Below are 26,547 nucleotides of genomic sequence, written 5' to 3'. Positions count from 1 at the left end.
CCCAGAACCTCTGCTCTCCTGGCCCACACCTCCCCAGGGCCCTCGAGAGGAGGCAGAGGTCACTGAGGACAGGATCCCTGGCCGCTCTGTCCTCCACACGCTCCTCGAGTCCCCGGCCTCATCTCACGGGATCTGGACCCACCGGCCACCCAGCAACTTCAAGCTCCTGAGGGCCACAGTCGTCCTCCAGACACACGCAGACCTGGCCGCCAGGCCCACACTGGCCACTCCAGACACACGCAGACCTGGCCGCCAGGCCCACACTGGCCACTCCAGACACACGCAGACCTGGCCACCAGGCCCACACTGGCCACTCCAGACACACGCAGACCTGGCCGCCAGGCCCACACTGGCCACTCCAGAGAGCCACCGGGAGGACAAGGAGGGAGAGGGATGAGAAGCCAGTGGGGCTGCGCTCAGTGCTGGGCATCAGGGTCTCTAGGTGAAGATGGTTAGCCCCAGCTCACCCCCAGCCTGTCCCCGATGGACCCCATGGACTCCAAGAACATGAGCATGGGAATGACCTCGCAGAGCCGGCCACTCAGCCCAGGTGACAGTAAATCTGTGTGCGCTAAGGTCGTCCGTCTTCCTAAGGAGTGTGGCCCTGGGGCACTGGCTGTCGGCAGGGACGAGCTCCTGGCTGGGGCTGTGTGGGGATGGAAGCCTGCCCTCAGCACGGGGGACATCTGCCACCCTGGTCCTGCCACGGGGGCTGGGAGGTGTCAGGATGGGGCCCACAGGGATGGGGAGAATGCTGGTGGGTAGTGGGTAGAGCAGGGGCAGCTGATGTGGGCTCCCGGCTCGTCCACAGGCCCCTGGGGTCGTCAGTCCCAGGGCAGAGCCCCCCAACACGGGCCACACTTTTTTCCCAGCCGAGAGGTCGAGACACTCGGGGCCTTGCCCCACCCTGTCTGGTTCTTGCCAACACTCAGTTCTCTGTGGCCATCTTTGCGGGACTCTCGGTTTCATGAGAACCCGTTGGCCTGGGGTCACCACTCACCCTGCCTAGGACCTCTCTCCAGTACAGGCTGGGCTGTGGCTGCAGGTCCCTTCCTGGGCCCCAACCTCACTCGGGGTCTGAGCCCATCGAGGGAAGGAGCCACATCTTCCATCCTGGGACCCCAGTCCAGCACCCAGCAGGCTCCCAGGCAGCATGTCCAGAGTTCACTCCAGAGTCTCTCGAGCGCTAGTGAGGGAGAGGACGAGAAGCACAGCACTGGGAATGGATCCTTAAGTTTAGTAAAACACTAGTGCTTGACTGAGAGTCCCAGTGGCCCCACGTGAGCTGACGGTGCTGGGAGGTACGCCATGGATAACTGCCACGGCCGGTGCGCGGCGTGTTTCCTGGCAGCTGGGCCTCCTTATGCGTGTAGCACCTCCCCACCGCCTGTTTCCTGTGTCCCCACGATCGCGCACGCCAGCTGACGCTCATGTCCCACCTCCCCTGTGTTTCCCCTCCCCCCCATCCCACAGGCAGGGACCCCAGCCCAGAAAGCATTGTGCTTCTCTCCCACTCCACCTGAGACCTAGGGTAGCACTGGGCAAGCGAGGGGCGCAGAAATACGGAAGGACAGAGAAGAACACACCACAGAGTGACCCGGGACCATGAACCGCACACACCTCCGACCTGGTGGGCCCAGCTCTACCCTCTCTCAGACCAACAGTCAGCATCTACTGGGAGGACGGTGTTCAAGGAAAGTTCCTCCCGGGGCCACTTCCAAAGCAGAGAGGTGGACCCGGTGTGAAATGCATGACCAGGGCACTGGAGACGCAGCTGAGGGCGTTCCAAGTGGTTCTCGGGGAACGTTCAAAGGAACAGGAGAACAGTCACAACATTCAGAGAATAAAGCAGTGTGTACAGACTGCATGGGATGCCCTGATTACATTTTAAAATCCACAGATAGTCACAGATGACGGAAAGAAGATGGCGGGCAACACACTCAACTGTCAACCCTGGTTTCTCTGGGGATGGGATTAGAGGGGTTTTCGCTAACTCGTTGGGAGGCTATGAATGTCCCCAATAGTCCTCTGAGATGCCGCTGACCACCATGTCCCAGCCAGATGAGCTTCGTGCCGCAGCTCACGAGACCTGCCCACAGACCCAGCATCCTTGTTCTGAGGGGGCAAGGGTCGTGCCCAAAGTGGGCTTGCTAGAAGCGAGGTCTGCACTCAGCCCCTGTGCTGAAACCCATGCGCAGTGATGGTTGGAAACCGAGCAATGAGCAGTATTTTATGCAGCCGTGATGTGCTTTTTACAACACCAGTGATTTTACACCAATGAGCAGGAGACTGTGGGGAGAGGCGGCCCCTGCACCCCCTGCACCCCCCACGCTGTGTTTGGCCTGGCCTGTTCCTCTGGGGGGACGTCATCCCGGAAGCAGAGCCTTTGGGTCAGCTCAGCAAGCACCTGGCCTGGCCTGGCTCCTAGGCCACACAGGTGGAGGCTGACCCAGGCAGCCACTGCCTAGGCTTGGGGAGGCCGCCAGGGCCAGGAAAGGGCCAGCCCCAGGAGAGGGGAGGCAGCTGGAGCCGCCTGTCTGAGAACAAGTCCCAGCAGCTTGCTGGAGTGGCCGTGCGGGTGGGGGCGAGGCTGCTGGGCCTCAAATGGGAGGGGACATGTTCCCACCTGGTCGTCTCCCCCTCCTGTAGCCAAACCAGACAGAGGCAGCACCTATGCCAAGCCTCAGCAAGGTGGGAGAACCCGCAGCCCCCCTCCCCTTCTGCAAACCAGAACCCAGCTGCAGACAAAGCTGGATGCTGCGTGGACCCCGGCCTGCTGGAGCTGGAGTCGGGCCGTCTGAAGGCCGTGTGGCCTGGATCCAGCTGTGCCGCTCTCTGAGTGCCCACCCTCTCTGGTCCCAGCAGGCAGCTTTGCACCACAGAGGCAGGAAGCAAGCTAGACACAGCCGGCCCTGCTTCCTGCCCCTGTGCAGCCTCTGGAGAGGGGAGGTGAGAGCAGAGCCGCCGGGATCTCCCTAGTTTCTGGCCGCCTCCTCCCTGACAGTCATCGCCAGATTGTTTATCTGCTAACAGAACCCAGATTTGTCCCCCAGGACCTCCAGTCCCTCTGCAGGCCAGGACCTCGCTCCTCCTCAACCTTCCTTAGCATTTCCCCACCCAAACCCCAGACGAACATACAGGAAGGAGAGACAGGGAGCTGCCTCCAAACGCGGCCGTGCACCCGCCCACCCCCTCCTGAAGGCCACATCCGTGTCACTGACACATATCGGGGGCTTTCTGGGTTTCTTTAGCCGGGCGGCCCTGAGCAGCCTGGCCCATCCAGCCTCTCTGAGCTCCATCTGGGTAACATCCGTCATGCAGGGCGACATCTCCTCCAGCATGAGCGCTGGAGGGCTCTGGAGGCCCGGCCCCCGCTGCCACTACATGGCTTACACCCCTGCAAACAAGCAGGGTGGTCATGCACCGAGGTTCTCAATGGGCGATCCTGCCCCCGGCGGACCCTTGGCCATGTCTGAACATGCCCCCACCCGCACGGCCACTGTGGCTGTCACAACGGTGGGTGCCACTGGCACCTAGTGGGCGGCAGCCAGGGAGGCGGCCACACACCTGTGTCACACAGGAGGGCCCTTACAGCAGAGAGGATCTCCTCCAAACGTCAGTAGTGCTGAGGTTGGGAGACCCTGTAACAGAGCCGCCCGCACTATGGTGAGGATTACATGGGAAAGTGTGCCGTGATGTTCTCAGAACAGTGTCTGGCACGCAGGAAGCCCTCGGCAAACAGGGGCTGCTGTGTTTACCATCCTCATCTCAGCCTCGAGAAGTCAAAGCAGATGCCAAGATGCCTGTTTTCCAACAAGGAAACAAAGCCCAGAAGAGGGACGTGCTGGCCCAGAACTAGAATCTGGGCCCCGATCCTGGTCTCTGAGGGAGCCTCCTGCCTGGGGCCAGGTCCCATGGAGTGCTGGCTCCGGACACCACCACCATCTCAGAAGGGACAGGCCCTGGCCCCCAGGATAGAGGCTTTCTAGAGCTGGTGGGGGACGTGTGGGGTGCTGTTTGGGGACTGGCTGTGCTCCCACCCCAGCAGCCCCTCCTCCCACGCCCACAATGGCAGCTGGGAGGCTGCCACACGGAGCTCTCCGGAGCCAGCTACTGCTCAGCAGAGCTCGGCCCTCCCGTTTCCAGGAGGTCACTTGGCCTCGGGAGGGCTGCCCCGCGCCTTTCAGGAGGGGATACAATAGGTGGCGATGCAGGCGGTGAGGCCAAGGCCACCTTCCCTGGGACTGAGTCCCTGGCATGCACCAGGCACCGAGGAGGGATGGAGGACGCTGTGACTTTGATCCACATGACCTCTCTAAGCTCCCAACAGCCTGTAGGAGGGCCGCCTGGTCCCACTGTCCCCCCTTCACAGTTGGGGACCGAGGCCCAGGGAGGCAAAGGAACCTGCCCGAGAGCCCCCAGCCCCCAGATCCCCTGGCGCACCCCTCACACCATGCTGCCACCCACGACCCAGAGGACGTGGCCAGCTGGAACCTACCAGGTGCCCTGCGGCTCTCAGTAGCTTGTGGGTGGAGAACGGGAAGGCCTCGTTGCTCAGGTCTGCGTCCAGCACCTCCTGCAAAATGGCTCGGCTGCAGGCAAGAGCAAAGTCGCTCAGTCAGCAAGTGCTCACGGGTGGGGCCTGGGCAGGAAAGGCCCCGGGGACCTGCCATGAGTGGGATAAGTCCCTGTCCTCATGAGACAGATGACAATAAACATGGATTAATAAAAATACACCAAGACAGATGTACGTTCCAAATATACATAAGACAGCCACCTTCCAACGGGGTAACGCTAGGGCTAGCAGGACCCCTGGGGGAGGCCAGACTTGGAGATAGCTCTAACGGGACTCGCGATTCTTAGACGGGGAACTGAGGCCAGAGTGGTTATCTAACCATAGAATGCCCTTGAAGCCCACAGGCCAGGAGGAACAGAGCATCTGGACCAGGTCCACAATCCACAATCCACATCCCCAGGCCTCTCCAGGTTTCCAACTCTTCAGAGGCCAGAGGGGCCTCAGCTGCTGCTTTGGTAGCCACGGCCCGAGAGAAGAGCTGGCTATGGTGGCCTCAGTGCCGTACAGAAGAGTAGAGTAACTTGCCCAAGGCAGAGCCGGATTGGAGCAGATTCCGGCCTCCTCCCAGCCCACTGCAGAAAGTGCTCTTCCCAGACACCACCCCGCTCTGTTCCCTGACCTAACCCTCCAACTGGGCACCTCGGCCCCAAAGTCCTCTGCCTGACATGGGTGTGAGACGCTCAGGCTGCAGACTTGGAGGAGGTAGAGAGCTGGGCTTAGCACCCAGCAGGTGCTAAGAGCCATTTCAACCTCCTAGGGGACTGTCACCTACCGAGGGCAGGGCGGCACCTGAGTGCCACAGTGCTATGAGGGCCCGGGAAAGTTCCTGAGCACTGGACACTCAGTCCATACTCGACAGTTTGCACAGACTTGCTGGGTCCACCCCTGCTTTTAAGCTCTGCGAGGGTGGGGATTCGCTCCCCACTTTCCCCGCTCCGTGGTACCCAGCACCACATCTACTCTCACACTTGCGCAAGTACCGGAGACCTCACTGGAGCCAACACCCATGGTCTCCCAGGAAGCCCTCACCTCCTGGGCACCGTGCCCACCTCCAGGCCTAGCCCTCTTGTGCCCCTTCGCATTCTCACCCCTTCCCCTGTCACCACTTAACCCTTTGTCATCCTTCAGCTCTTGGCTCAGCTGTCACCTCCTCCAGGAAGCCCTCCCTGACTCCCTAGGTCTTGGGCAGGTACTCGTTGTCCAAGATCCCACAGTCTCCTGCCAGGGTGTCTCTCACATTGGTTGTACCCACCCCCAATGCATCCACCCCCAGGAGCTCCGTGCCAACAGCATCCCCCTATCCCAATGTGCCTGGCACAGAGCAGGCTCTCAGTAAATAGAACTGACTGTGAACACCCTGGCTTGGCACAGCAGGGTGAGGCCCCCATTGCTAGGAGACGCCCCCCCACTTCTGTCCCTCTGGGATCCCAGCAGGTGTTGAGGCTGCAGGGTGGGCTGCCCAGAAGTACTGCTGACCCTAATCCCAATCGTCACAGTGCTGGGAGCCGCCACCCACGTCAGCCTGAGGTGCTCAGCTGTGGTACAGTTGGCCAAGACCCTTATGTAACCACTCAGCACCCACGTGGTACCAAGCCCTGGAGAGTGATACCAGCGCCTCAGACCTGACAAGCACATGCTCTCTGCAGCCTTGAGTGGCAGCCGCACGGAAGGGACCCTGGGGCAGAAGCCTGGAGCTGCCACCTGGTCCAAGGCTTTGAAGGGCTCTGACCCAGGCTATGGGCTCAGCAACCTCAGGGGAAGCCCAGTTCCAGGGGTCCACGAGCTTCCCAGTCAGAGGCCCCGGTTCTAGTCCCAGGCCCTGTACTTACCCCTGAACCCTACCAAGCCCCAGTCCCTCATCTGTGATGACGCCGGCCACTGTGAGGAACCAGCAAGAAAGCACACAAAGCCCCTGGTGCTAACCATGACCACAGCGATGACCAGTTCTGGGCTGCATGACACCGTCTCTCCCAGCCACGCAAGGATATTGGTTTTGGTTTGTTTTGTTTCATTTTGGCTTGAGACAAGGTCACCCTGTCTCCCAGGGTGGCTTGCAGTGGCACAATCACAGCTCGCTGCAGCCTTGACCTCCTGGGCTCAAGCGATCCTCCGGCCTTGGGCTCCCAAGTAGCTGCGACTACAGGTGTGCACCACTGTGCTGAGCTAATTGAAAATTTTTTTTGTTGTTTTTTTAGAGATAGGATCTCGCTATGTTGCTCAGGCTGGTCTCAAACTCCCGGACTCAAGCGATCTTACCACCTCGGCCTCCCAAAGTGCTAGGGTTGCAGGCATGAGCCACCGAGCCCAGCCTCTACCAGCACAGGGGGCTATTTGAGTTTACATCCACTAGTATTAAAAATGCAGTCCCACTAGCCACATTTCAAAGGCTCAGTAGCCACACAGGGCTTAGTGGCTGCGTGTTGGACCGCTCAGTTATGGAACATTTCCAGAAAGTTCCATGGGGCAGCAGCTCACACAGCCCCTACTCCATTGTCCAGTAGGTGTGCTGAGCATGTCCTGAATAACAATTCCGAAAGTGCAGCCTTTATCAGCAGCACCAGTATTATTATTCATCTAAGAAACTTTGGGTTATTTTTGAAACATAGAGGACATTTTGGAGGAGAAAGTTAAGAAATTACCAGGAGGCAACGAGCTCCTCTTCCCGCCCTGGCTGCCTCCCCCGCCGCCGCCTAGAGCAGCTTATAATGAGGCTGGGGGCACCGGCCGCCCCCGGGCCGCACCTTGATCGGTCCATCTGCCACCTCCTCCCTCCACGGCCCACCTGCCTCCCCCACACTAAAAATATCCCGACTCCCTGTCCAAGGTTGGCGTGGCAATGAAGCCAGAGGATTCCAAGGACCAGGCCTTGACACCCCTCCCTCCACCCCAGAGATGCAGAGGTTGGGGTCACCCAGGTGAGAAATGAAAAGCACACAGCATCGCGGCTGCCTGTGGGCCAGGCTGGGGACTGCATGATTCCACCGCATCCCAGTCCCTTTCCCTGCAGCTGCGGCCAGCACCCTCCACTCTTCATCATGCACGCGGAAGCTGTCTCTGTCCCCTACCCTCCCCCGACCCTCTCAGCACACCCCATCCGCTGTCGGGTGCTATGAGCCTCGCCCAGTCCATGGGAACCACCACAACGCCAAACCCTCACCCGTGAGCTGCATGGACTCAGTTCATCACTCCCTCCTGGACATCCCTGCCTCGCTTGGCCTGAGGCTCCTCACAGGCCTGCTGGCCCCCTGCCCGCTGACCCAACAGCAGAGACCCCCCCCACCAAAGCCCAAGCCTGACCATGTTCCTCCTCTGCTCAGCACCCCTCCCTCAGAGGAGCAGCCGCTGGGCCTCCAGTATCTCACCCTGCTGCCCTCTGAGCCCGGCTCCTGGCCTGCTCCATCCCAGCCTCAATGCGTGCCTCAGACATACGCACTGGCCTGCCACGGGGCCTTTGCACCTGCTGTTACCACTGCTGGGAGCAGTTCCCCCAGAATACCAAGGCTGGGTCACTCGTTTCCTGCAGGGTTCTGTCCAAATGTCTCCTTAATGCATGTTGGTTTCTATGAGCAGCCTCAAGTCAAACACTTGGCAGAAGCCAGTTAGTGTTAAAGCACTTGACCCTCTCCGATTCTATCCCTTCCTCAGCAAGCACGCGTCTACCATGTGCCCCTGAGCACCACAGTGCATATGCTTGGACGGACAGCAACAGCTCAGTCCCTTGCAGCCCGAGAGGGGAGCAACTGGCCCAGGACTCAGCGTGGGGTGCCAGGGAAAGCGGACCCCATGGCAGGGTCTGGGCACTCCAGCCAGAGGTCTCGGCAGAATCCCAGGCTGACAGGATATCACCAGGACACAGCCCTGCTACGTCAAGTGCTCACCTCGGCGACCTTCAGGCTGGAGACTCATCTCCCCCCGACCCCTCCCCGCCTCTCCTCCTCTCCTTTCCCATCCTCTCCCCGAAGCTGCCACCATCATTTTCCAGAGACAGATCACCCCTTTGATACCCTCCATGTCTCCAGAAGCAGTGCCCTCATCTCATGCCTCTTCCTCCTGCCCAGTCCAGCAGAGCCACCCTGTCCAGCCCCAAGGCAGATGTGGCGGCAGGAAGCACACCGAGATGAGTGTCCTGGCCCCTTAGCCTGGTGGGGGAGGGTCACCAATGGAAGGCCTAGACTAGGCTGTTTTCTTACAGAGGATTTTTAACTCTTGAAAAAGGGTGGCGGTGAGCGTGTGCAGGCTTCTGAGCACAAGGGGGACACATCCCCATCAGCCCTGGCACTGACCAGCTGTGTGACCTTGGGCAAATGTCTCGACCTCTCTGTTTCTCAGTTTCTGCATCAGTAAAAATAAGAACAATTATGACCACCTCAAAGGGCTACTGTGGGGATGGGAGATTGGCTCAGGCTTGGCAAGTCACAGGTGCTCCATTGGTGGCTACTAACATGATGTCCTTCCTCCCTGTCCCCCACCCCCAGTCCCTTCTCCCAGCCTCCGAAGCACAGTCAGAGGGGTCTTTCCAAGGTGCACATCTGCTCAGCCATCCTTTTGCCCAAGACTCTTCTGTGGCTGTGTGCATGAGCCAGCAGCCGAGGGTCTTCCCCAGTCCTGGTTTCTCACGGGTGGGGAACACAGCCCGGCAGGTGTTTATAGAAGGAATGCACGCATGGATAAGCCTTAACCTTGTCATGGGGGGTGTTTCCGGAGGAGCCAGGGACCCCTCGGTATAGGATATTATTCTGCCCATGTGATCAAGGTGGCGTACAGAAATTACCAGGTAGCAGGGCGAACCCTGGCCTGGTTCTGCCCACTTTGGGATGGTGGACGGTAATTCCTAGACTGCACTGGTGACTCAGAGACTGCCCTCCCCTCTGGGATCCTGGGGTCCTCAGTGACTGAACAGCTGTAAATTTCAGTCTGACTCGTGTTACCGGCTTATCTGCATTCCAGTGCTTTGAAGATATTTATTCAGAATGGCATCTCTGGTTTACCAGAGCGCTTAACTATTCAGAATGGCCCATTCTGGACAAGCTGTTCTGCCCAAGGGCCTGTTGGAGGACCTGGGTCCAGGCAGCAGGTGCACCCAGGGGCGGGCTCCCAGTCCTCTCTCACCTGGCTGGGCCCTGGATGCTGATCATGCCCAGGTCCTCGGAGCTGTCGATGAGCTGGCACTGGAACTTCTGGTCCTGCAGCACGGTGGTGATGTGGGACCAGTTGTGCTGGGCCACGGCCCCGCCCACGGCCAGGTAGTAACCGTCCCCTGGAAGAGAGGCACCTGGACTTAGAGCAGGATTTCAGGGCCTGGGAGGTGGGGACAGAGAGGGTGGCCCAAGGGTCTCCCGGCTGAGAAAACAAATGCCCTCTCAGGGGCCTGTGCCTTCACAGTGCCCAGGAACCGTATCTGTCCCTCCCTCGGTCCCCCAGGGCCACACCTTGCAGAGTATCCTCTGAGCCATGGGGGTTAGGAGAAGGACCTGCTTCTCAACCCCTACCACCCACCCCTCTGCAGACACCTCAAAGGGATGCCCCTACCCTAGGAGGACGGTGTCTTGGGAACACACAGGCCTAGGCCAGCCTGGCCCAGATGCAGTTCTGCGGCTCATCGGCCTTGCTTCTCACCTCTCTGAGCCCCCATTTTCTCATCTGTAAAAGGGGCAGACCCACAACATCTGGCCCCACAGGGCTATTGGAAGCACCCTTGGACGAGAGACCTCTCAGGGCCCCAGGCAGGCCCCAGCCAGGCTGCTCCCTCCCTTCCTCCTCCTGACACCATAAGCACAACAGAGAATGAAGGCAAAGAGACAAGCCAGTCCTCAAGGGGTTCCCCGACACCTGGACTGGGGCCGTTTCTGGATGGCATCCTCAGCTCTATTCAGACAGACACCCTACCTCACCTCCCCCAACACACACACACACACACACGGCCACTCTCAGGCCCCTGGCTCCTGGGTGGCCCCACCAGTCTGCAGCCATCCCAGGCCTCTCCCAGGAGGGCATGGGAGCTACTGAGGCCAATTGGTGCCCAGGGAGATGGCAGCTGGTGGGCCTGGCCTCCTGTGGCCCTGACCATCCAAGATCAACTTCCCTGAAAACAAGATGCCAGTCCTGAGGCCAGAGGTCAGTCAGCCCAGGTCCAGGCCTGGCCTGCAAAGCTGACATGGCAGAGAGCAGTGAGAAGGCAGGGTGGCCGGGGACTTGCGCCATCGGCAGTGGGTGTGGGGGGAGCTGTGGGCTGTGCAGCTGATTTTGTGCTTTTCAGTATCATTGGAATGGTTCCCAGGAGCATGTATCCTTTTGTAATCTTACAAAAAGATCAATAAAGATCATTTAAAATTACTTTTAAGATTGACAGCTGCTTTGTGTGCCACCTTGATCACATTGTGTAAATCATCACATTCTCTCGGCTCCGTGGTGATCTGATGCAGCATGGGTAGGTAGCGCACGTATTCAATACGCGCATATTTAATGCCCATGCATATTCATAACTCAAACAGTGCAGTTTTGAAGCCTGAAAGTAAAGCAAAGCCCACATGGTGGTTTTCTCCTGTTGAGTGGTGTCCCCAGGACCTGCAGAGCCCTGGGGGATGTGACTCACTGTGCTAACTCCACACCCACCAAGTGCAAACCTTCCCAGCAACCAGCACCGCCGATCCCCAGCCCTCAGCTCTAGGAATCCACCAGAATCCTCTGGAAAGCTAATTGTGCACCACTGGGAGATGGCTCAGTGTTGAAAGCACTTTCCTGACAGCTTCCCCTTATGAGGGGGGACGAGCAAGGTCCACATTCCCCAGCCAGGGAAACTGAGGCTCAGGGAGGCTGCTCCCCAGCCCTCCCAGCACCCCCAGACTCTGACTCAATTCTCCATCGCAGCTCCGGGAGGCGCATCTTCCTCACTGCATTTCACCAATGGGGGAAACTGAGGCTCGGGGGGGGGGGGCAGGTCGCTGAGCCAGGCAGTGGCAGGACCTGGCCAGGATTTTTGGTGACCTGTGTCCTCATTTTGGCCCCTCTACTGTCTCCCTAGCCAGACTCACTAAGTCTGCGGCTATGGGCTGTGCCTGGGCCGCCCCTCTACTGGGGGCTGATGCCCAGCTCCTTACAGGCATCACTCCTCTCAGCTCAGAGATGCCATTTCAGCTGAATGACCCAGAGACGACCAGTGATGGGCAGGTCACACTGGTTCTCACCTCTACACCCTTGCTGCCAGTGGCTCCTATCCATCCTTCCAAGCTCAGGCCGGCCCTCTCCTCCAGGAAGCCTTGCTCATCCCAGCTCGGCGGCTTCACATGGCCTTCCCTAACACCTCGCTCTTTCCCATCCCCTTGCATGTCCCCCTCCAGGTGTTATGGGGCCCTTCCTGCCCCCGTCCGGACATACAACCCACTGTGGGGTCCCTGAAGCCCCACCGGCCTCCTTCAACTCCTCCCGACTCTGGCTGCCCTGGTGCTGCCACACAGTGCAGGCTCACGCAATGACTGTTGAGGGAACGAGCGAAGGAACAAGCTCATGGATCCATGAGGCACAAGCGCTCTGGCTCAGCCCATGGCTCTCTCAGCCTCCACGTCGCCAACGGCAGGAGGGAAGGGGTGGGCGAGCTCTGCGCACCCCATGGGACCCCTCACTCACGCTCTCAGCCTCATCTCCGCCACCAGCCTCGAGACTGCAGGGCTCACTTCACTACTCCCTGCTTTCGGCAGAACCGCAGAGGCCCAGGAGCCCCTGCCAGCCCCCAGCCCCGAAGACCCCCTGGGCAGTGAGGAACGCTGTCTTCCCACCCTGGCCCCCAATATCCCACCCCCTCCGGTCTTCATTTTTCCTCTTGACCCATCTAACATCCTACACCTTCCACTTATTTTATTTTTTTAATCCTATTTCCTCCCACCAGAGATACAAACTCCACGTGGGCCAGAACCTTCTGTGTTTGGCTCACTGTTGGGTCCTCTGTGCCTCAGACTGAGCCTGACACACAGTCGGTGCTCAATGACTGCTGCCGAAGGTGCGGGTTATGAGCTGATCATGAATGAGCCCCTTTCTCCCCTTGCCTCTCTCCCCCAGTGCCCAAGCTGGGGCTCGACACTGACCCAGTCCCAGTGAGGAAACAACTACATTTGCCAGCAGCACGGAGTCAGGTCAAGAACCAGGAGATGCCAGGTTTTCTGAATGGGCTGAGCCCTCCCCGCTGACTGTGCCCCTGCCCCGGGGACAGCACAGAGAGCTGCACGGTCAGCACCTTCCCCTGTGCAGGTCCCGTCCCAGAGGCGGCAATGCCCCTTCCTGGAGAAAGAGAATGTTTCCCTCTCTGCTTCTTCATCCCTGGTGGGGATGGGTTACAGGACGAGAGATCAGATGGCTCCTGTGTGAACCCAGGGACAGGATCAGGGAGCTGAAGGGACAGGAGGCAGGTCCTGGCTCTGCGTAACAGTTGGGGCTGAGCAAACAAGGGATGAGGGTACTGAGCTACCTGTCCCTGAGGGTATGCAAGCAGACATGGAGAGACTGCAGCCGGCAATCAGGCATCAGCGTGGGCCCTGAGCTGGAATCTTCTAAGGGCCTATCCAAGCTCCAGACCAGAGGGTCACACGGGCCTGAGAAGTCAACCCAGCAAGGACGTCAGTGGCAGAAAGGAGCTGACTGCTTTGAGTGGGAGGCACGGCCTAGCATTGGTACGCTTTGTTCCGGGCAACCGAGCCGAGCACGCCCACACTGCAGCCACTCCGAACCGCAACAGTGTGGACAGGTTCGGAGATGCAATCACTGAGTACTGGGAGCTCCAGCAATGCCGCCTGAACAAAGCCCCCATTTAGCCTGAAACGAGACCTCTAATCTCCCAGCTGTGACCACAGCAGGCACAATAGCTAATGACAGAGCTGCCGTCAGCAGCCCATCCCGTCCATCCTGCCCTGTCCACAACCACCAGTCCACAGAGCAGGCCGCAGTCACAGCGCCGTGCGCACAGAGGCATCCCATACCTTCAAAGGCGGGGGCCAGCGGGGAGGCCTGGTGGCTGGGTGCCAGGCGGCTGACAGTCAGGTCACTCTCGGTGCCCCCACGGTGGTTGAGCATGCACGTGTACACGGTGGAGCCTGCGAGAGGGAGAAGGAAGCCGGGTCTGTGCTGCCTCAGTTTCCCCAGGGCCGCTCACAGGAGCAGCTCCTTGTCACGGAGGCTGGATAACCCCCAGACAGGATGCCCTACTGGGAGGTGACCTGGAGAGCCCCTCAGCCCAGGGATGCCATTTCAGCTGAATGACCCAGAGAAGACTGGTCATGGGCAGGTCATCCCATCACCGTCACCCTTGCGGGAAGGAAGCTTCTTTCTTCTTGAAATGCCTTGGCACTGGCCCCTCCCACCCATCCACCACCATGCTGAGAAGTTTCTAGGGAAAGGATTCATGCCCCCCATTCATTCTGGGGCTCCTAGCTCCGTGCCTGGTACCGGAGAAGACTCCATAAATGTCTGTGGCATAAATTACTTTGTGGATGGAGGATGGATGGACAGATGGGAAGGTGGGCAGATGGATGGGAGGATGGGAGTGGGTGAGCAGAAGGGGGAACAGATGTATGGAGAAACAGGGATGTGTGGGCTGGTGGATGGGTGGATGCAAGACTGAGTGGGTGGCTGGATTAATGGGAGGTGAGCAGCAGGTGCCTGGGAGTCTGGGGAGTGGGTTTGTTGGTTGGCTGGCTGGAGAGATGATGTTAGGGGTTGAATTGTGTCCCCCACAAAATATATGTGAAAGTCCTCACCAGGACTGGGAGTGTGATCTTATTTGGAAATGGGGTCTTTGCAGATATGATCAGGTTAAAGTGAGGTCATGAGTCTGGGCCCTCATCTAATCTGACTGCTGTCCTTCTAAGAGGATAACACGGCTGGGCACGGTGGCTCACACCTGTAATCCCAGCACTTCGGGAGGCTGAGGCGGGAGGATCACCTGAGGTCAGGAGTTTCAGACCAGCCTGGCCAACATGGCGAAACTCCGTCTCCACTAAAAATAGAAAAAATAGTTGGGCATGGTGGTGTGTGCCTGTAATCCCAGCTACTCAGGAGGCTGAGGCATGAGAATCACTTGGACCCAGGAGGCGGAGGTTGCAGTGAGCCAAGATCGCGCCATTGCACTCCAGCCTGAGCGAGAGAGCGAGACTCCGTCTCAAAACAAAACAAAACGAAAAAAGAGAACACCTGGAGAAGGCCTTGTGACACAGGCAGAGACTGCAGTGACGCAGCTGCATGCCGAGGAAGGCCAAGATTCCCGGCCACCACCAGCAGCTGGAAGAGCAAGGAAGGGTCCTCTGCAGAGTGTCAGGTACAGACACCCTCATTTTGACCTCCAGCTTCCAGAACCGTGACAATAAATTGCTGTTGTTTTAAGCCACCCGGTTTGTGATCCTCTGTTCTGGCAGCCCAGAACACTCATGAAGATGGGGACGCATGAGCCGTTGGGTGGGTGGGTGGGTGGGTGACGAAAAGGCAGATGAAGATCCCAAGTATGTCCCAAATATGGCTTGGGACATACTTACATTAAAAATGAGTCATTATGTATCCAAAATTCAAATGTAGCTTAGCATCCTGTGTTTCTATTTAATTCTGGCAATCCCACCTGTGAGAGCATGGGGGGGGACTGGGCCCCACAGTCCCAGGAGAGAAGTGGCTGAGGGCCAGCTGCCACACATCCTTTCTGGAAGAGTAGAGAGGAAGGCAGAGGTAGGGAGGAGAAGGAAGGCAGGAGGGAGAGGTGGAGGAAAGTAATGAGGGCCTGGGGCCTGGGATGGGGCAAAGGGGGCCAGACGGGGGGCTCAAAGCCAGGTGAGGGCAAGGAGCAGTGTGCTCAGGGTGCCCGAGGGGACAGGGTGGCTTGCCAGCTCATCTCAGTGCCTGAGGCTGTGCCCATGGAGTGACAGGAACATGCCCCCCAACCTCAGGCTCCATACCTGGGGTTCGGCTGACATCTGCAGAGAAGAGCCAGTCGGCAGCCTTCCTTGCATCCAGCCCCACCAGGTAGAACTTCCCGAAGTAGGACATGTCAAACACAGCGGCGGCCCCTCTGCAGGCCAGGCACTCCTTCTTGATCTGAAAAGTTCCAGACAGGTGGGAATGCCACGGGGGCCTTTGGGGTGTGCTTCTTCCTCAAGAACGTGGAGAACGGGGGCTGTTTCCAACACACCTGTACTGAGCCTCCCCTCCCTCTCTTCCAGCCCGCACCAAGCCCTTCTCAGCTCAGGTGCACACTGTGACACATGCTTCTCAAGCACAGGACATGCTCCCCAGGATAGATAATATGCTAAGCCACAAAACAAGGCTCAATAAATTCAAAAAGGTTGAAATCATACAAAGGATGTCCTCTGACCGCGATGTAATTAAATTAGAAATCAATAGCAGAAGAACAATTGGAAACTTCACAAACATGTGGAAATTACACAACACACTGCTAAAGAACCAATGGATCAAAGAAAAGAATCACAAAGGGAATTAGAAGCTACTGAATTAAATGAAAATGAAAGCACAACACACAACCACTTATGAGATGCAGCTAAAGCGATGCTCACAGGGAAATTTCTGCTTGTATGTGCTTGCATTACGAAAGAAGATCTCGAATCAATGGCCCGATCTTCCACTTTGAGACACCAGAAAAAGAGCATAATTAAACCCAAAGCAAGCAGAAGGAATGAAATGTTAGAACAGAAATAAGAATCGAAAAATAGGAAAAAACAGCAAAACAAAAAGTTGATGTTTTGAAAAGATCAACAAAATGGACAAACTTCTAGCTAGAGTGACAGAGAAAATGAGAGGACTCAAAGTGCTAAAATCAGGAATGAAAGACAGGAGATCATGCCTACCCCACAGAAATAAAAGGGATTCTGAGGGAACTCCGAACACGTGTATGCCAACAGACTAGACACGAAATGGACAAATTCCTAGAAACACACAAATTACTGAAACAGAATGAAGACATGACAAATCTTAATAGAACAAAAAAGAGATGGAATTCGTAATTGAAAAATTGTCCACAATCCCAGGTCCAGATGGCTTCCGCTTCCCTGATGAATTTTACCAAACAGTCAAAGAAGAACTAATACCCATTTTTCCCAAACTCTTCCAAAAAATATGAATAGGAAATACTTGCCAATTCACTCTAGGAGGCCAGCATTACCCTGATGCCAAAAGCAGAAAAAGATATTATAAGAAAACTACAGACCAATATTTCTTACAAATATAGATATAAAAAAAATCCTCAACAAAATACTAGCAAATCAAATCCAACAACATAGGAAAGAGATTACACACCATGATCAATGGGATTTACCCCAGGAACATGAGGTTGGTTTAACATTCAAAAATCAATTGATGTAATGCAACATATTAAGAGAACAAAGGACAAAAACCATCTGATCCTCCAACAGATACAGAAAAGTATTTGACAAAATTCACCCGTTCATGATAAAAACACACAACAAACTAGGACTATAAGGGAGCTTCCCTCAGCTGATGAAAGACACCTATAAAAATCACGTTGCAAACATTATACTTCATGATGAAAGATCAGGAACAAGACAGGGGGGTCCAATCTTGCCACTCTATTCAACATTGCACTGGAGGCTCTAGCCAGGGCAATTAGGCAGGAAAAGAAAAATAAAAGGCATCCAGATCAGAAAAGAAGAAATAAAAACATCCCTATTTGCCAATAGCAGTATCTTGTATATAGGAAATCCTAAGGAATCCACTACAAAAAGAAAAAGAAAAAGAAAAAAAACTGTTAGAACTAATAAAATAGCTCAACAAGGTTGCAGGATACAAGGTCAATATACAAAAGCACACAAAAAACTATTGTATTTCTATATTAGCAATGAACAATCTCAAAAAGAAGTTTTAAAAATTATATTTATAATATCATCAAGATAATAAAATGCTTAGGAATAAATTTAATTAAAAAGTCCAAAACTTATATTCTAAAATCTAGATTTTTTTTGAAAGAAATGAGAGAAGACCTAAATAAGTGGAAAGACAGCCCATGTTCATGAAACAAAAGACTTACTATTGTTGAAATGACAAGATACCCCAAATTGATCTACAGACCTAACACAGTTCCTATCAAAATTCTCAGCTGGTTTCTTTGCAGAAATTGACTAGCCAATCCTAAAATTCATATGGAGATTCAAAGGGGCCAAGAATACTCAAAACAATATTGAAAAGGAAAAACAAAATTGCAGAATTCACATTTCTTGATTCCAAACTTGCTATTAAAATACAAAGCCACATAATCAAGACAGTGAGGTACTAAATAAGAATAGACCTATAGATCAATGGAATAGAATTGAGAGTCCAGAAATAAGCCCTCATCTTTACAGTCAATTGATTTCCAACAAGGGTGCCAAGACAATTCCAAGGGTAGAGCAATCTTTTCAACAACTGGTGCTGGGCCAACTGGGTAGCCACATGCAAAAGAACGTGGCTGGACCCGACCTCACGCCATGCACAAAAATTAATTTTCATGGATCCTAGACCTAAGTGTAAAAGCGAAGATATAAAACTCTTAGAAGAAAACATAAATGTTTTTTACCTTCGGTTAGGTTCTTAGACATGACACCAAAAACACAAGCAACAAAACAAAAACATAGAGATGAATTGGACAGCATCAACATTTTAAAAGCTGCAAACAATGCCATCAAGTAAGAGAGATGACAACCACAGGATGGGGAGAGTGTGTGCACATTACAGATCTGATAAGAGACTTGTATCTAAACTATAAAAAAAATTTGCAACTCAATAATAAAAAGACAGTCAGGTGCGGTGGCTCATGCCTGTAATCCCAGCACTTTGGGAGGCTGAGGCGGGTGGATCACCTGAGGTCAGGAGTTCGAGACCAGCCTGACCAACATGGAGAAACCCCATCTCTACTAAAAATACAAAATTAGCTGGGCGTGGTGGTGCATGCCTGTAATCCCAGCTACTCAGGAGGCTGAGGCAGGATAATTACTTGGGAGGCTGAGGCAGGCAGATCACCTGAGGTCTGGAGTTTGAGACCAGCCTAGCCAACATGGAGAAACCCCATCTCTACTAAAAATACAAAATTAGCTGGGCGTGGTGGTGTGCACCTGTAATCCCAGCTACTGGGGAGGCTGAGGCAGGAGCATTGCTTGAACCCAGGAGGCGGAGGTTGCAGTGAGCCGAGATCACACCATTGCACTCCAGCCTGGGCAACAAGAGCGAAACCCTGTCTCAAATAATAATAATAATGATAAGACAAATAACCCAATTTTAAAAGGGACAAAGGATCTGAACAGACATCTCTCCACAGAATATATGCAAGTGGACAACAGGCCCATGAAAATGTGCTCAACATCATTAGTTGTTCCAGGAATGCAAATCAAAACCACACTGAAATGCCATTTCACAACCACCAGGATGTCTAGAATCAAAAAGTCAGATAATAATAAGTGTTGGCGAGGATGTGGAGACACTGGAACCCTCTCGCACTGTGGTGGGGAATGTAATGTGGTACAGTTACTTTGGAGAACAGTTGGCGTTCCCCCAAAATGTTAAACAGAGATACCACTTGACCCAGGCCTCATTATATACCCATAAGAAATTATAACATACATGCATACGACACCTGGTACATGGATGTTCACAGCAGCACTGCTCATAAGAACTCAAAAGTGAAAACAATTCCAATGTCCACCAACGGATCAATGGATGAGTAAAATATGATGGGTCCATACAATGGAATATGATTGGGATAAAAAGGAATGAAGTGGCCCGGCATGGTGGCTCATGCCTGTAATCCCAGCACTTTGGGAGGCCAAGGCAGGTGGATCACCTGAGGTCAGGAGTTCAAGACCAGCCTGGTCAACATGGTGAAATCCCGTCTCTATTAAAAATACAAAAATTAGTTGGTCGTGTTGGCCTGTGCCTGTAATCCCAGCTACTTGGGAGGCTGAGGCAGAAGAATTGCTTGAACCTGAGAGGCAGAAGTTGCAGTGAGCCGAATCGCACCCCTGCACTCCAGCCTGGGGCAACAGAGCAAGACCCCATCTCAAAAAATAAATAAATAAATAAAAATTAAAAAAAATTTAAAAAAAGGAATGAAGTGCTGACACACACACTACGACATGAATGTGCCTTGAGAATATCACGCTAAGTGGAAGAAGCTGATCACAAAAGCACACATCTTTTATGATTCTACTTATGTGAAAGGTCCAAACTAGATATATCTACAGAGAGAGAAAGTAGAGTAGGGTTGCCCTGGGCTGGGGATAGGGTGAGGTATGGGGTATCTTTTGCTGGGAGATGAAAACATTCTAAAACTAGATCATGGTGATGGTTGTACAATCCCGTGAACTCACTAAAAAACACTGAGTTGTACCCTTTAAATGAATAAATCATATAGTATGCGAATTAGATCTCAATAAAGCTGTTTTCAAAGCACACACACAGGCACACACACACACACACACATAAACAACATCACTCCCTATTTCCTTCCCCAGGTTTACAAATGCCTGGGTGAGGTTTTGAGAATCTTCTATTCTTCACTATATGTTCTACTTGGTCTTCCCCTTCAGGGCTCAACATGCGCCCCACTGCTGAGCAGAGGTGCCCACCTCATTGTTGTTACAGGAAAAAAATTATCATGACAGCAACAACCACAGCTTCCTGAACAGCTGCCGTGTGTCGGGAAGCTGTTTCATCTCCTCCCAAACTCCCTTTCAGTTTCCACAGGGGAACTCATATTACCTCTCACATACTCAGGGAGGCCAGGGATGGTGGCACAGCCAGGCAGTGGCAGAGTTATGGTCCAGCCAGGCTGTGCAGGGGTGCACTGACCCTGACAGCTGGTCATGCAGATCCCTGCCCAGCTCCACATTCAGTGACGCCTCATTGGTGGACTGGATTGAAATCAGCCGTGGAGAAAGCATTTACATCAGGGAAATTGGCCGGTGCTACTGAGCCAGCTTCCTCCCCTCTGCCCCAGAGAGCTGGTTGTTAAGCTGTTACCAGCACACCACTGGGACCATCTGCCTCCTGAGCTCTCCGTGGCTTCTCCAGCCCCGCCAGGCATCACTGTCCTTCAGGACAGGGCTCCCCTTTGTCGGTTTCTGCTGTACCTTTGCTGATGCCACCGGGGCTGCCAACCAAAACCCTCAGCAGCCTCCCGCGCTGGGCTCCTCTAGCAGGCCGGGGAAGCTGCCAGCGCCAAGAACAAGCACGTGTTTCGTGCTTTAGGACGGCTTCAGGCGCGTTTGCGGAGGCCGGATGAAGCCACAAAGCCAAGTTGGCATCTCCCCCGAGCTCCCACATCCTCGAGGGCCAGAGTCCCACAGGCTTTCGAAGCTGTGGGTGCGGAGGTGCCAGACGGAGCCCCGAGCACTCCCTGGGAGGCAGCGACAAGGGACTCGGGCACTGAGCCGGCCCTGCTGCTGAGGCGCTTCATGACACACACGCCTCCTCCTTCCTGCAGGAGCCCCCTCTTCCGACGCCTTGAACGGATGTTCCACCACTAGAGCAAGCTTTCGGGGAGATGGTGGAAATGAACGGTTTCTTCCCTTCAGAACTGGCTACAGAACCCAGTGCGGGACCCAGTGGGGCCCTTGCCCAAAGACCATGAAGAGTCTCAAGGCACTGACAGCACAGCATGAACCCAAGCTGGGCCCTTCAAGGCAACGGGCGACCGCAGGGTCAGACCCTACCCAAGCCGGGCTTGCGACTGGCCCAGAGGCCCCAGGAAGGAACCCCCTCGTGGATGCCTCCTAAGCTGTCCCTGGACTCTGAGACTCTGGGCTCAGGCCTTGGCTCTGCTCCTATGTCAGATTCGCAGTGAGATGTCACGCGTCTCCCTGGGGTGGCACGGGGACAACAGCTGTGCTCCACCTGTGAGCACTTTACAACACGACTGGGCAGGCCAGGGCAGACGCTGGCCTCGCTCCTTCCCGGACAGCTGCGAGGGAGAACGCCCCTGTGTGGTGCAGGCTGCTGCAGGGGAGAAGACCCCCAAGACTCCTCACCTCCACCCCCTGCACGTGGGAGCCAGGTCCCCAGGCAGGGGCGACGGGCTGCCAGCTGCCCCGTGTGAGCAGCCTCGCCTGCCCACTTTGGAGCCAGAGGAACAGCAAGCAGGCTCCAGGCCACGGCCCTCCCGGCTCTGGTTCCCTCTGCTTGTCCCTTGGAGGGGCCCATACGGGGCCTGATGCCCAGGAGCCTGCGGCCCCCTTGTCCTGGATCTACTCTGCGCTGGCTTCCAGGAAGGAGGACCCCCTTCCCCCACCACGTCTCATGCCAGCCTCGGCGCAGCTCCGGAGAGCGGGAGGGGGAGGCTCAGAGCGGTGCAGCCCCACCGGGCCCCAGCCCGTTGCCTCAGCGCCCCCCTCACCCCATCCCCAGCAGCACCACTTCCGCTCAGGCCTGGCTGCTGGCAAAATCTCGGCACAGAGGGAGGAGGGGGAGAGGAAAACGCGTGATTCCTCCTCAAAATGGAGTCAGCCGAAAAAAGCGTGAATGCAGAGCCTGAAGAGACTCCTGGGGGAGGGGAGCCCCTGCAGGGGCAGCCGAGGGCCGGCGCAATGGCTTATCTGAGGGACAGGCAGAAGGACGGACCCCCAAGGTGGACCCCAGCTACGCACCGCGTCGTGGTGGGGCGGGAAGGCGAAGGTGTACTCGTCTGCCAGCAGCCTGCGGTAGGCGTAGTCCTCGTGCGCGCGGCTCCCGTAAGCCCCGTAGTAGTCGTACTCGAGGACCTGGGAAGAAAAGACGAGGTCCTCAGCCTGCCTCTTTGGCCCCTCCCCGCTTCCCTCCCCAGAGCGGGGTCCCGCTGAGGCTGTGATGGAGTCAGGCCTGGCCCTGCCCTCGGAGAGCCCTGCACTGAGTGCCCGTGTGTTGTGGACGCGGGCAGGGGGCTCCCATGAGGTCCAGGCAAAACAGAGGCACAAAGGAGGCAGCAGGGTTGCCTGGTGGGTCTGAGAGCCCAGCCAGGGCCCAGGAGGCTGGAGGAGGAGCTGGATGCACCCAAGGTGGGGAACGACAGGGAGAGGTGGTTACCCAGGACCTCAGCCAGGGCTGCTCCCTGGAGCCACGGCAATCCCAGGCCCAGCTCCTGCTCTGGGCCAGCCCCTGCGGGAAGTGCCTTACACTCCTACCAGGTGTGCCCCTTTCTACAGATGAGGAAAGTGAGGCGCAGAGAAGTTATATCTCGCCCAAGGGCACAGACAAGTCCTGGACCTGGCAGTGGCACGAAGCCAGGCAGGTGCGTGGGCTCCAGAGTCCAGCTTTTCTGCCACTGCCTTGGCCTCCCTGGGATCTGCCCCCATCAGACACCCCACAGCCCCACAGCCCCATGCCCCTCCCTGGCCGCTGCTCCTGCAGACAACCCCCCACCCCGCCACCTGCCCTCCTAACTGCCGACACGGCACAGCTGTGAATGCAGGTGCCGGCAATTCTTAACCTCCCAGGGCCGCCAGCCCCGCCCGCCCAAGCCTCACCTCCTCTTCACACACAGGTGGGAGCCAGTGTGAGGTTGTAAGGGAGTCAGGCTTTGCTGGCATCTCTGCATGGAGTACCCCCCTCCCCAGCAGGGACATCCCATCCGCTGCAGCCCTGCCAAGGTGCCCTGGACACCCAGGCTGGCTCCCGGGTGGGGGTGCAAAATCTGCCCATCTTGGGACCTGGGGTGTGTTCCTGACTCTCCTCTCCTCACCCAGGGACAGGGGAGAGGGGCTTCCAGGGCCAGATCTGACTGGAACACAGTGGGTTGCACTTCAAGACAGGGTCTGCCCAGACCCCTCCTCCCCGCAGGGTTCATGAGGACGGCATGTCCCTAGGGGCCAGCAGGAGAAGAGACGATGACCTGCAAGGCTCTGACCCCAGAGCCGAGGCCCCGTTAGCCAGCTCTGGCTCTCATCTCCCCTCCCGATGCCCTGGAGCTCTGGAGCCTGTCCTGGGCTGTGGGTTGCCATGGGGATGGAAGGTGGGTGCACCAGAGGGGACTGGTGAGACGCAGCCCCGGGAAGGGGATTTCGATTTCTGTAAATCTGGATCAAATGCTACCCCTCAGCTGGCCTTAAGGCCTCGCGTCCCCTGCTCCCGAGGGTCTGGGTCCCAGGTTTCACAGCAGGACTGCCTTTGTTCCTCTCACTGAGGACCCAGGTCCCTGGGAGTCCCCAGAGGACGCCCAGAGTCCAGGCCACTGTGAAACCTCCACTGGGAAACTGAGCACCCTGGGTGCATCAACCTGCCCAGTGCCTGCCCTCCTACGGACATAAACCAACAGTCGGAGTGGCCAAAAATAGATGCACAGAATTAGGAGACGCTCCATTCCTCCTGCAACCTGGGGGAGTCTTCTTGCTGTCTCCCCACCGCAGGACACCCCTTCTGCTCTGCCTACAGCCCTTCCCACTTAGGCCATGGAAGGCCTGGCCACAGCGGACGGGGAGTGGGGAGGACGGGGAGTGGGAATTGCGTGAACGGCACAAAGAATGCATTGAGCCTTGGGGGCAGGTCGGCAGGGCTCGGCTTCCCGTGTGCAGAATAACTGATCACGACAGTGGAACCACCTGGGGAGGCGGGGCACACGGAGGGGCAAGGACGGGGCACGCGGAGGGGCAAGGGGGTTGACAGGGCAGGGCCTCCCAGCAGCACAGCCCAGCAGGCGCTACTCACCGGAGCTGGGCCTCGGGGATGAAACCATCCCGGTCGCTCCCAGCCGTGCCGCTCCTGGAACACGCAGCCTTGTCCAAGGAGTTCCTGAGCAGGAGTGGGGAACAGGCATCTGTCACGCATGGCCTGATACCCCTGCGCAGGGCAGAGAGCCACATCCGCCACTTTACACCCAAGGGTGCGGAGAGCAAGGAGGCCCTGACTCTTGGAACCAGGCCTCCAGCCCAGTGTTTGCAGCTACCCTCACTGCCTCACCCTGAGAACCCCTATGTGTAGAATTACCACCTGCCCCATCTGCCCTCACCCTGAGAACCCCCATCTATAGAATTACCACCTGCCCCATCTGCCCTCACCCTGAGAACCCCCATCTATAGAATTACCACCTGCCCCATCTGCCCTCACCCTGAGAACCCCCATCTATAGAATTACCACCTGCCCCATCTGCCCTCACCCTGAGAACCCCCATCTATAGAATTACCACCTGCCCCATCTGCCCTCACCCTGAGAACCCCCATCTATAGAATTACCACCTGCCCCATCTGCCCTCACCCTGAGAACCCCCATCTATAGAATTACCACCTGCCCTGATCTGCTCTTGCCCCAGGAATCCCATCTATAGACTTACCGCCTGCCCCATCTGCCCTCACCCTGAGAACCCCCATCTGTAGAATTATCACCTTCCCCTATCTGCCCTCATCCTGAGAACCCCCAGCTATAGAATAGCACCTGCCCCATCTGCCCTGGCCCCGATAACCATCATCTGTAGAATTACCGCCTGCCCTGATCTGCCTTGGCCCTGAGAACCCCCATCTGTAGAATTACCATCTGCTATGGACGGAATCACATCCACACATAAATTCATATGTCAAAGCCCTGACCCTGACGTGACTCTATTTGGAGATGGGATCTTTAGGTTAAGTGAGGTCATCAGGGTGGGTCCTAATCCCATACGGCTGGAGCCCTTATAGGAGGAGGAAGCGACGCCAGGGCCCTCTCCCCGCTGCATGAGGACAGTGAGAAGGTGGCCGACTACGAGCCAGGAGAGCCCTCTCCAGGAACCCATCGTCTGACACCTTGATCTTGGACCTCCCAGTCTCCAGAAATGTGGGGGAAAAAAAGGTCTGCTGAAACCTCCCCACTTGTGGCCTTTTGCTGTGGCTGCCCTAGCAGAAAGATGCACCATACGACCCAGCAATTCCACTCCCAAGTATGCACAAGAGAACTGAGAGCGGGGTTGCAAACAAATTCCGTTCACGCATGTTCACTGAGCTCTATGCGCAACCACTAACCAGGGGAGAGAACCCCCGTGGCCCTCAGCTGATGAGTGGATCAACAAAGCATGGTCTGCATACACCATGGAATATTATTCAGCCATAAAAAGCAACGAAATTTGGACACATTTTATCACATGGATGAACCTTGAAAACATGCTACAGAAATGAAGCCAGACACAAAAGGTCATGTATTGGATGATTCCCAGCATATGAAGTGACCTGAACAGGCAAATCCATAGAGACCAAAACAGCTTAGTGGTTGCCAAGGCTGGTGGGAGGAGATGAGGAAGGGCTGTTTACTGGGGATGGTGTTTCCCTGTGGGGTGATGAGAATGTTCTGGAACTGGGTAATGGGAACGGTTGCACAGCACTGCAAAGGCACTTAATGCCACTGAATTGTACACTTTAGAGCAGTTAAAATAGCTCATTTTAAGATCTGCCTACTTAATCACAACAACGAATGTAATGAACACACTAGAGAAACAGAGTGGGAGCTTTCTTTAAAAATAAATTTGGTTTGGGAAAAAAAAGAAAACCCACTCTCGGGTTTGGAAGGGCCCTACCCAGGGGCCACCCCCTCTGACTGGAACGAGGCCCCGAGCCCAGGGCTGAGAGGGCCTCGGGGGCAGCATCTGGTTCCAGATGGCCCGCTGAGGGTCTGTCCCAACAGCACTTGCCCTCCCCTCCACCCCCGAGGCCCCAAGAAGGAGGAGGCACGCCCAAGGCCACAGCATTCATCAATGACATGGACATGTCCTCCCTGCCTGCCTGGGATTCTGAGGGGGTGGCAATCGAGGGCACAAAATCCACCCACCTCTCAGTGAACCATGGGGACATCCCATGGGCCACCTTTCTAAGGAGGCAAACTGTTCATCTCAAGAGCCCATTAAAAGAGGGCAGGCTCCCCTCTTTATAAAAGAAAGAAAGAGAACAAACTTAAGCGGCTGTCAAGTGTCGCAAGAAGGCTGCTAACTAGGAAGGGAAGTCGAGGCGTGGGTGAACCAAGATTTCCCTGGGGGGCAGGGGCGTGCTTCAGCCCTTGCCAAGTTTCTTCGG

General features: G+C 55.9%; 1 protein-coding gene across 18 annotated transcripts in view; it reads right to left on the bottom strand.

Moving 5' to 3' along the window:
- SARDH (sarcosine dehydrogenase) overlaps positions 1-26,547 on the bottom strand; it is an 86,458-nt gene that overhangs the window by 27,277 nt on the left and 32,634 nt on the right. For 17 of the 18 annotated variants that reach the window (XR_001721071.4, XR_008537193.2, XR_008537195.2 and 14 more), the window contains 6 exons: positions 24,221-24,304; positions 22,189-22,302; positions 15,502-15,640; positions 13,543-13,656; positions 9,686-9,833; positions 4,499-4,592 (listed from right to left, as the gene is read on the bottom strand). Coding sequence is in view for 7 of the 18 variants with exons in the window: in XM_016962022.4 (XP_016817511.2) it covers positions 4,499-4,592; positions 9,686-9,833; positions 13,543-13,656; positions 15,502-15,640; positions 22,189-22,302; positions 24,221-24,304 (693 nt within the window). In the remaining 11 variants the exon portion in view is untranslated. Of the gene's footprint in view, positions 1-1,000; positions 1,187-4,498; positions 4,593-9,685; positions 9,834-13,542; positions 13,657-15,501; positions 15,641-22,188; positions 22,303-24,220; positions 24,305-26,547 lie in introns of all 18 variants that reach the window. The other variant, XR_001721078.4, reaches the window with a different exon arrangement.

Source organism: Pan troglodytes, chromosome 11 (genome assembly GCF_028858775.2).
Source record: "Pan troglodytes isolate AG18354 chromosome 11, NHGRI_mPanTro3-v2.0_pri, whole genome shotgun sequence".
In the NCBI taxonomy this organism is placed as follows: Eukaryota; Metazoa; Chordata; class Mammalia; order Primates; family Hominidae; genus Pan; species Pan troglodytes.
This window is presented reverse-complemented; position numbering and strand designations above follow the sequence as displayed.